Raw genomic sequence first — 11,449 nt, forward strand, 5'->3', positions numbered from 1 at the left:
ATGCGTCAGAGATGTGTTATATTAATGTGTTGCAGGAGTTTGCGACATTACCGGGCCTCTGAAGTGTCTCCCATACGGCGCCCGCGCATTTCGCCCGGTGCCGACAGCGGTTGTTACTCTCAGGGGCAGTACCACTGCAGCGCCATCATCACGACGGATCTCATTAATCCTGCCTGTATTTTGCAAGAATCATGTGTTACTGAAATGAGAGCTCAGCCACTGAGCGCTTTCACCGAATCGCACCTATGCTCACGGTTGGAAGTGTGTTTTTGACGGGGTAAAGGACCGGACCGGTCGCCTCCGCTATGCGTAAGGTGCTCCATTGTGTAGGCTTAAACAAATGGATCAGAAGCTAAAAAAATAAAATAAAATAAAATACATGGTCACGACAGCTAGGATAAATAGTCTATGTTGCGATCTGCCAGCATTAGAAACAGAACTACCCTATCATTGAACGCATCTTCGCCCACAGTTAATGCATTTCTGACTAATCTGAGGATGAACGTTTGTTACAGGAAAAATGTCTTCCAATCCAACCAGCCGTATAAAAACGAATTCCTCTTCTATCCTAGCATGTGTGCATTTTTTTTCGTTGGTGGGGCTGGCTATACTGAAGTGAACGGCTCGTGTAGGCCTACTCAATTAGCAATCCCAATCCCACCGCAGTTAGTATTTATTATAAGTGTCTTTCTGGCTTGAGTGGAGTGGGGGGAGGATGCACTATAGAAGTGAAGAACAAGAATTAATTTCATTCACAATGGTCGTTGACATTCTGGCAACATTCCAGTTAAGGCGATGCGCAGAGGAGTATTGACTCCGAGAAAACAAACGTATTTTCCGGGATAGAGATTAATAAGAAAATTGATTTGTATGCTGTGAATGTCAGGGCAGACGCTCCTGCAGTAATGTGCGAGCAACAAACTCCTCGCCGTTTTTCTTCCTTCAATCTCCCTGACTCCACTTTCTGTGCAGTTTCATAATTCTGCTCCTAATTGATTTTTACTTCCATTTATTAATAAAGCTTGCAGTATGCCGCAAGCGCACAGCTGATTATATGAAGCCTACCAGGAGTTTAATCTAGCAGATAACGCGGAAATAAATGGAGGGTACTCAACTCAAGCAATGTATTGATGAACAAATCAATGTCAGGTTATTTTCTTAGCCCTGTTCATTTGAAAAAGCAAAAACATAAGAAATTGCATTTGACCAGCCTTTTTATTTATTTTTATGTTACAAGCATTTAAATTGCAGAGAGGACCTTTCTAGAATCCCCGTTACCAATGGATTAACCTTGTTCTGGTGAGTAATCTTGAAAGACGTAAAGGTGTACAAACGGAAAACAAATATAAACCCCCCAAATACAAAAACGTCTAAGATGAAGCTCGTCTGTGATTCGACAGGCATTCTCTTTCACAGGTGTTTTCACTTGACATTCACAGCAAGAAAAGGTTAATTATTCACAGGAGGCTCTGGATCATGTGTTTTTGGTAGTCTTCAAGTGCTCGAAAGAGAATATTCAGAGGCTGAGTTGTAATGGTTCTTATGCCGTTCCAAAATAGCTTTCTCATTTGTTTGAAATATGCCAATGAGCTTTGCAAAAATATTACAAAATGTTGCCCTGCCAGAGCTGGATGTAATAGGAAATATCATTCGTCAATTTATGTGTTTCACTGAACACTTTTGGAGTAGCATATTACCCAGAATGCAATTTTGTATTAAACTATTACCTGGATTCTTCAGGTTACCACTGAATTTCTGAGGTGTAGCCACATCACACAAATCACACCACACTGTATGCACTTTATGTTTATCTTAGAGTTTTTAGACAATAATCTAAAAACTCTATTTTGAAACACCAACTTATTTTTAGCGACTTATTTCCCTGACAAATTAGGATGCATATGACTTTCTCCTGAGAAATGTCAGGTTGTTTGAAAATCACATTATTATAAATAAATAAATGATGTGAATGAACATTATTTCATTCTTAATTCATAGTCCACAGATGCACCTATCCTGGCTAATTTAGATCACAGAGATCTGATATTTACACGTGATCAATTTGCTCATTCACAAATACAATCTGAAGCCATTCAGGATAGGTACTTGTTAAATGAAACAAGAGAGAGACTCTCCATCTGGGAATCAAACCTTACTCCTTCCGGTTACAAACCCTGGTCCATTTCCCTCTGTTATAGTACTGCAGTGAGTCTGCTCCAGGAAGCCATCGAGCTGCAGTCCCATTCAGGGTTGATCTCAGCCTGGCGATCTGGCCATGCTGTGTCAATGCTGTGTCACGAAGGGCTAACTGCATCCTGTCAGAAACTTCCACTAAAACACTATGAATTACAGCTGGGCTCTGAACACTGTCAGGCTGGCCCAGACATGCTGTGGGCATGGTTTACACTTGCGGTTTCTTTGGTATGGTTGAGTGAGAGAATAGCTGTCTACTCACAGGTATATCTGTCTTATAACTCTTTCAGCTGTTTGGTTAAATTGTCTCTAGTAAGTTGTAGAACAGCTATAGAGATTGAAGGGATTTGATGCTTGATTTAGGTAATGCTCCCAGCTGCTTTAAAAACAAATACAAAAAGTTCATCTGATATACTTCATCAAAGGCTGCATGAATGTTTCTTTATGCTGTGTGTGTGGCATATACCCTCTTATTGGTCAGTGGTAGTGCATACCCCAAGGTTCTCCTCTCCCAAGGCTGGTGTCTGTCATTCACTTGGCCCCTGTAAAGAAAGCGCCAGGAGTAGGTGTGCAGGAGTGAGTGAATGCGTGACAGTTTGTGTTTGAATTAATGTTTGTGCATGTTTGAGTGTGCACATGAATTTGTGTGCGTGTTTGTGCTTCTTCGTATGTGTGTTTGCTTCTGTGCATCTGTGGGCATGTATGAGTGCATGCTTGCGTGTGTGTGTGCATGCACGCGTGTGTGTGTCTGTCTATCTGCCTGGTGCAAGAAACATGGCTAAATGTTTCACGACTCCATCAGCGCATGATTTAAGGACACTTCTCTCCGTAGGTTTCTGTCTGTCAGTCTCTCCATCTCGTCGATGCACCAGGAGGAAGAGAAAACCATGAATAAATTAGAAGTGATTAGCTCATTCTCTTAATCACCTCATCATTTCATCCCAGAGCTTCTGTTTTTGCCCTGCTCACTTTGTGACATATCAGTTGTGATTACTGTCATGTCTCCATACGCGCATACGAGCTGCGCTTTAATAGCTGCTCCTGGCAATCTCCTTTGTACACGTCGGCCCATGTGTGTGCAAATGGTATTCCAACTGTCAGGCAAAGTATGTAAATTAGATTAGCATAATGTACGCGGGGAGATGAAAGTCTAATGTTTAAAGAGTCACTTTCTGTTGCTGGGCTAACTAAAAGGCTCCCGTCGCAAGATTTTCCTCTTTATTTAGGAGACTAGCCCCTTGATTTACAGTGCATAATGACCCCCTGCATTATGCAGTGATATTCTCCGGCTTGGAAAAACATGGAAGGTATACACTGTGGTGTGGGGGTAGAGATCTTGCATTGGAGAGAGAGAGAATTGGATGGATAGCCTGATTTGGCTATAGTGAACGTGACACGCAGTGTCTGCTTGACACAGTGTCCCTGAAGTGGCAAAGCTTGTGCTTTTTGGAAGCTCCCATGTAGTGCCAGTTGCTTCAGGACTGGCATAGTGACTCTACTGGCATGGCACCAAATACTGGGCACAAAAGCTGTAGCTGCAGCTGAATATCTGTCAGGGCAGACCTGGCTAGCTACAGCTGGCTAGTGCTTGCATTTTAACAGCAGTCACAAAATGAAAGTGCATTGGCACACTCGCTGTTACAATCTAATGTGTTGCCACTATAGAGCCTCTGTTTATATTGTACATTCATATAGTTGAATATTTGATGCAACAGTGTGTTGTCTCTCATCCAGTCTGTTTGCATAAACAAAGAATTGCACTTACATTCAAACAGAAGTAGGATGTGTCATTCTTTTTTCAAAGCACCTGTAAGAAAAAAATTAGAAACCAAGAAGAACAAACCAAGGGATGCTGATGTGATTAGGGGCATGCTGCAAGGAGGGTGAGTTTGTCAGAGAAAATCGTTGCAGTCTTGAGGAATCGAGAGTCCTAGCAGGCAAGTATGTTCTGTGCACACTTTTCTGCCAGTCCACCAGGTGGCGCTCTTTATAGAGTTGTTTGAATTGTGTAAGCATTGTCACAACACTTACCTCTGCTTGCCTCTCCACTCAGGCGCATACTGGCTGTCAAATTTGACAAATCTTTATGTCTTAATATTTTACAGTCATAAACAGCTCATTGTACATCATTTAATAAAAGGAAATAATTGTAATATTGCATATATGTTACACTGTCAATGAAGAGAATGCAAGTCATATTAATTGCTTTATTGTTAATGATTTATTGTCCTGTTCCTGACACTTCTCACTTAGACAAAAATATGTTTCAGATAACTTATGACCAACATATATTTGCTTTAGCAGCAGGTTAAATTCATTATGAAAACAGTCGTAGGAAACATTACATTTTCTTTTAGTATCTCCTTTAGTATCTTTTCAAAAGTATTTTAAATATATTACAATTTTAGCCAACAATTTATACATTTATAAATTGTTTTTGTCAGACATTCAGTGCATAATCCTAATTGCTAAACAGATAAAAATAAACAACATTGTTACTTTAATATTTGCACTTGAAAACATGAAATCATTTTACTGATACATGAAAATATTAAAAATAAATGTGATAAAATGTACTATGACTGGATAGTTCACAGCCAATGAAAAATCAGATTACTTAATATGTTATAAGAAAAATGACACTGACAGTACAAAAAACATTGACAGTACATGGTAGACCAATGGCCACTCTTGTCTTAAAGTAACTGAACTATGAACACATTCAAAGAATATGACTGTCTTGAAGTGAAGCATTTTACCATGCTTGGATGCTGCTCATACAAATACATGAACATCAGCAAGTGCCTTTTAATGAACCAATGAAAGGCAGACTGGAAGACAAAAGGTAATAACAGGTTAATTACAAGGAATATTGGACCAGGATCTCACTTGTAAGTTTGGTTCTGTCTGTCCACTTCTGCCGCATATTATAAACATCACAGTGCTTAGGTATACATAAGTATGCAAAAAGCAGACTTATGACTTTTGTTTCTGAGATTTAAAGAAAACATTAATGCTTTGTATGTAACATTAGCCATGAAGATAAAGGGGCGTGGCCTGGCACAACGCGTCACTGACGGGTCCTTTTCCATAACTGAACAGTGTGTGAGCGAAGAGGCCTGTCATTGGCTCAGCCGCTGAGTTTCAGCGCTGTGGCGTGCACGTTGCAGATGTCAAACCACTGGTCCTCCACCTCCCTGTGGGGCAGCAGGCTGTTGCGGGGGAGGGAGGGCTGGCGTAAGCGGTCCTTGCCGCTCACCACCCTCCAGAACCGCGTACCCTTCAGCAGGAAGACGGCGTTGTGCGTGTAAGAGAAGTAGGCCGCGTCCAGGTAGCCCCCCGGATGATCGCCAGGCACCGCCGCGGGGAAAATCTCATCGATCCTCTTCGGGAACCCGCGCGCCTTCGCGTTGGCGCTCACGTCGAAGCTGTACACCTGCGAACAGGGATTTTCCGCCGTTTTTTTAGACAACTGAGGCATTTTGACAAGAAAATATGGTCAGCGCCGGATGTACTGGCAATAATAGCAAATGAGAATTGATTTCTCGTTTTGCCTAGCTGATTAAATAAAGGAAAAATAATTATCAAAGAAAATACATGAGTGCAAATGCAAGTAACCTTTAACATGCATGTCTAACTGAATATTGAGACTATTTTGTTTCTTCTGAAAAAATCTATAAGAATTTTTAAATTGTACATTAATGGGTATAACAAAACATAATCCCTGTGCTTTTTTGCTTTAGTTACTCTTGCCTTTATATACTCTTTCAGACACGGCCAGATCAAATACTCTTGCTACTGAAACACAGGGTGGAATGGCTACTGCCATTTACCTAGGTCTGGATCTGACATGAATAATAGAGCACCATCAACCATGTAGTCAAATATCAGTGATTGTACAGTGCAACCTGATTGTAAGCATATCGGATGTAGGAATAGCCTGAATGTGTACTGATGGAAATCCAGTAATAAAGCACCTCATTTCGAAGAATGATTTTTGGCAAACATTAAATATTCATAGAATGCAGAATATACTAACACTGAATAATTATTTACCTATTTATTTATATATCTTTACATTTCAGCAAAAATGAGCTAACAGAACTGTCATTGTTTTAATTCTGTGTATCCTTTTGTATAGCCTCCCCAATATCTTGAGGCCTGTTTAAGCAAACAAGATCATAATGAATCAAGCGTATGCTCTTAAAGATGGAAGTAAAAGAAAAGTTCTTCCAGTGGAAGAAAAACATCAGAGTAAAGCAACTGAGACTCAAAAATCCTTGTGTCTACAGTCTCAAATCTTTGCAAAGACATGGACAAAATCATGCAAAATGAGGGAGACCAAAAAGGAATATGAACAGTAAGCCTGTTAGCAGTGGCGTATTTGACTTACAGACCTAATTAATTAGAATAGCTTTCATTCTTTAAAACAAGATGCCAAATTTTATATTCTAGTTTTGTGGACTACATCACCATGTGGATGAGACATTTAGTCTAAATTCAGATGCAGCATCACATCACGCACAGTATTATAAATACTGTATTTTGAAAATAAGGAAAAATCTAAAACCAGCAGACTCTGTGGCTATCCTAGACCAGGACTGAGCAGAAAAATGAAAATTGCATCCATATAAAGCAGGGGTGTCCAACCCCATTCGAAAAGGGCTGGTTGGCTGCAGGCTTTTGTTTTAGCCAAGCATTACACACCTGATTCTATTTAAAGTCTTGACTGAAGACCATGATTAGTTAATTTGTTGGAATTTTTATTTTTTTAAACTTTTTTTGTGCAGGTTATATGTAATATATCTGCCCTCATTTTTTTATGTGGGCATTTCCCATTGCTTCAAACAAAACCTATCCTGCCCCTGTACATTTTTAAATACTGAAGCAGGTCCATGGTAGTAAGTAAATCACTGTCAATTATAATCTGTGCTTAATTAGTGGCAATCACTTTGTGAACTTAGATTATTGAGGTGGTTCAAATGGGATAATTGTTTGGGATAATTGTTTGAGAAGGGGCTTGACAAAGAGGCTATTGTGACCTCTAGCTGATGGAGGACTGAAGCACAATGGGAGAAAACATGGAGAAACAAACTGGTGGCCCTACTTAATAATTTACCACTGCATCTTGGAATAAAATTCACCAGGATACATATTATTCTCATAAGCAGGTTGCACTGCATTGCAATGTGCGCTTTTTGTTACTATAGCCCCAGCCGTGCTCTATCAATACCTTTACTATCCATATGTTTAAAAAAATGCAATATGGAGGGGTGAATGTTGAAGCCTTACATCTGGGCCCTTGAAAAAGTAGATGTGGTTGTCCCTCCTGTTGTAGAAGGCTGTGTCAATGGGGCCAGGGACCCCGGGAAACCCCTCAGAGATGAGTCTGGGGTAGCGGTGTCCCTTGGGGTCCTCCTTGTACACCCGGTCGTTCTCACTGTCGTACCTCCAATACTGAGTGCCTGTGTCAACAGAGAAGACCCTCAGGATAGTCAGGTAAAACCCTGCTGTTAAACAGAAGCACAATGCGCTCCACTCAATGACTTAAAATTTAAATGACCTTACATACATTGCATAATCTGTTTGCCTGGAAACTTGTCACAGGCTAACCAGACAGTGCTTCCATTCTGCAACTCATTTATGTAGTTTGATATTTGCTGTGGCGAATGAGTTAATCTCTTTCACCTTCAGGTGGCCAGCCAAGATTCAGGCCTGAAAGCCTCCGCCTTAAAGCATGATGCTACAGCCGGTGCCCTGCCCATGGCTACCGACAGCCTCCGATGAAGCATCGTCATGGTTACCTTTAAAGAAGTAGACGGCGTCGGTGCTCCAGGTCCACACGTGCACGTAGGCGTCCACGCCGTCCGCCGGGATCCCGTGCCAGCCCGCCTGCACGGCCACGGGATCCCCGTAGCGGGTGCGGTTGCTCCGGTTCTCGTACATCCAGTACCAGCCGTCCCGCATGAAGTAGGTGTTGAAGCGGATCACCTCCTCTCCGTACGGGGTCCTCTCCTTCCTGATCCAGTCGAACACAGTGCTGAAGCGGCCATTGCAGGCCCCTGAGAGAAGGACAAACAAGACAATGATTCTTCCTCGGATGTCGCTTTAGCACATGCTCTCAATTAAGGTTCCTATTGGTTAATCACTTCACAAAAATAAATGCGCAGGCACATGAACAGGTACGATAGTAGTTTAGATTTCATTTAAAAATGACCAATTTGTCACCGCTCTCAGAACAATGCACCTGTTTAATTTTAACCGACCAACTCCCACATGAGAATAGCAAATGCGGGTTTCACAGATTCGCAGACGTTGATAAATATGCACAGAGAGACACTCTTATTGCACCTGATTTTTTTGAGAATCGGATTTGATCTAATGCCGAGTGAATGAAGACTAATGGCTGCCGCGAGACGAGGCGCTCATTAGTCAGTAAGATGTGTCTTACAGATTGCATCGAACCGAGACTTTTAATTTCCTCATAATATCTACACCAGGGATCTGTATGGATGCTCGTAGAGTGAGTTCTTAAGGAAGTTCTGGTGGTGGTGTTGGTGGTGGGGGGTGTGGGGCAAGAAATTTAGACAAAGACCCCTCACCATACAGATGTTGTATGGCTTTCCTGTCCAGCCAGTCAATCTCGAAGCCTGCATCCTGCGGCAGGTAGTTGGGCTGCATGATGGAGCCCGTTCTGTGGATGTGGGGCAAGCCCAGAACATGGCCAATCTCATGAACAGCCACCTGGGGGAACGGCATCAATCAATCAGTCTTTACTTTGAATGGTACATCTACAAATAGGCTGTCACACAGCATTTGACAATGGGACAATTTCCTAGGAAATTAAAAATGGGGGAATTTTTCAGTTGAGCCAATAGGGGGGAAATCTGGAAAATGACTCTGACCCTCAAAAAGGCGATTAAGCTGAAATCCTGGGAAATGGGAGGGGTTACAAACTAAGGATAGCTCATTACACACAAATATATTGCAATAATAGGCCAGCACTTTTAGGGGTGACAAGGTGACTCTAGAGAGGCCCGGGCTCTGTAATTGGTTTTTCCTGCCCTGACAAAATGAATAATCATTCTATCACCGCAAAAGAAAACGTCCGCGCGTCACTAGCTGCGCGGCGCTAGCCGCTCGGTCGAGAAGCTTACTTTGAGGAGGCTGATCCCGCTCCCCGCGTTGGGCGCGGTGAAGTGTTCGTCGTCGTCGAAGTGGATATCTCCCAGGAACCACGCGTGGGCAAACTCGCGGCCGGCCCCATCGAACCTCTGAGTGCATCCCAAGTGTCTGCCTGTGTCGCGGGCGCAGGGAAGCAGTCACTCAATTAAACCTTCACTGTCACCGTTCGCTTCACTCAACCACTGAAATATTAAATGCGCTCGCATGCAGACAGCTATGCCCCCGTCTTAAGCGCACCAGGGTGGAAGGATCAAATGTTTTATATGCATGTCAAAACCCATGATTACATTGAACACTTCATAAATTTCTTCAGATGTACTTGTTTTATTTTTTTCTTGCACTGTTTCACCTCAGCGAGCGTTCGCATGCCGACCGGCGCACCTGTTCCAAACCCCAGCCTGATGTCGATCTCCTCCAAGGGCGAGTGCGAGTCCTCCTCGAACTCCAGCGGAGACACCTCGCTCCACATCCTGAAGGCCAGCCTGAAGATGTAGCGCTGGTCGTCAATGGAGAGCTGGCTGCTGTAGCCCTCTCCTATCAGCCTCCACTTCAGCACCTTCTTGGAGAAGGCCATGTGCCCCAGTCCCTCGGCCTCCCTCTTCCTCCGCCCCTTTGACAGAAGAGTTTTCAGGTGGAGCTTCCCATGGACCTCTGTGGATGCCCGCCAATCCTCCGTGCCGTTGACGGTCTCGTTTGCGGCGGTGCTTGCCGTGATGTTGCCGGCGGTGGCGTTTCTGAGCTCTGTATCGGTGGCGTTCTGTGCGTCAGAGGAATCGGCTGGCTCCTCTTTGTCGGGGACCCCACACCTGGGCTCATTCATCGCTGCTTTGGTGGCGTCGTCAAACGCCCCTGTGACAGGTAGGCCCGAAACTCTCTGGAACTCTTCGAGGGCTGAGGTGAACTGCAAGCTTTCAGCCGGATCATCTGATTGGTCTTTTATCCCCATCCGGGATAAGGATCCTCCCTCTTGAATTCCTGACACTATGTCCTTTGGCGCTGGGCTGTCATCAGAGAGAACGGCTTCTTCGTTTTCAAATTGGATTTCCTCCCAGTTGACTGGCTTTATGAAGCCGTACTTGGAGAGAAATTGCTGAAGAGACACAAAACGGAACGCATTTGCAGTTAATCTTTTGCACTGCACAATAAAACTGTTCCTTCACTTCATGTCAGCTGCTACGATCACAGGGGAAGAAAAAAAAAACATTTGCATAGGAATTAATTTCAACCTTTGAGGGTATATAAATCATGGATTTTAAAGGGTGGTATACAGTGATGAATGGGGTTTATGTTACTGTATCTGTTATCTTAAACAGGGATCCAACAATTTATATGTTCCTTCTCTTCCTGAGTACCCACTCAAGAAAGGGAAACCATCTCATTAATGTCTACAGGCTCTGTGTTTTCCCTTGGCAATACTAAGAAGACGATTACACAGTAGTGCGTACAGCCGTGGCATACAAAATAAACATAAAATCAAACATCCTATTTAAAGGGAATAATGATGAGATACACATCAACTAAAGCAGTGTGAAATTCAAGCATACACACACACATCATATATATTAGTGTTATTAATAGGCCTATAGCCAACGCTGCATACTGTTACCTGTGCCGTGCCTTCGTCAATTATGGGATCGGCTTGTTGCTGTATTTCGACATCGGAATGGTCTCGGTTGTGGAAAATCTTTTCTGCCACAGCTGAAATGTCCGTCAGTAAGATTAAGGCGATCAGCCGTATGGAGGTCAGCATCGTGATGATTTCACTGAGCAAGAGTGATGCAGGTAATTTTCCTTCGTCTTTTTTGAGTGTGTAACTTTCCGTCTGAAAAGAAGCATCGCAGCTACAATTTATGGGTTCCACCAAAAGCTAGCCACACCTCTCTTTAAAAAAAGTAGTCTCTCAAGTTACAAAGTTCAAATTCTAAAGGTTTAATTATTTGGCCGAGAACTTTCCCCTCCCTTCGCCGCAAGTGTCAAAGTGGTGTGAAATCCGTATTTAATGCTGGACCCTCTTAGTCAAAACCAGGTGGCGAACTCTAAATTATACATTCTCTATGTGCTAACTATCACG

General features: G+C 42.9%; 1 protein-coding gene across 1 annotated transcript; it reads right to left on the reverse strand.

Annotated features, from left to right (window-relative positions):
- Positions 1–4,708: 4,708 nt before the first annotated feature.
- Positions 4,709–11,264, reverse strand: mmp21 (matrix metallopeptidase 21). The gene is made up of 7 exons (XM_035403721.1): positions 10,985–11,264; positions 9,760–10,468; positions 9,351–9,490; positions 8,796–8,937; positions 7,998–8,255; positions 7,486–7,658; positions 4,709–5,629 (listed from the first exon to the last, which is right to left on the reverse strand). Exons 1-7 carry the CDS (start codon positions 11,126–11,128, stop codon positions 5,324–5,326), a joined length of 1,872 nt encoding a protein of 623 aa, XP_035259612.1. The 5' UTR covers positions 11,129–11,264; the 3' UTR covers positions 4,709–5,323.
- Between the last annotated feature and the right edge of the window lie 185 nt (positions 11,265–11,449).

The sequence above is a fragment of the Anguilla anguilla genome, chromosome 2, assembly GCF_013347855.1.
Source record: "Anguilla anguilla isolate fAngAng1 chromosome 2, fAngAng1.pri, whole genome shotgun sequence".
NCBI lineage: Eukaryota > Metazoa > Chordata > Actinopteri > Anguilliformes > Anguillidae > Anguilla > Anguilla anguilla.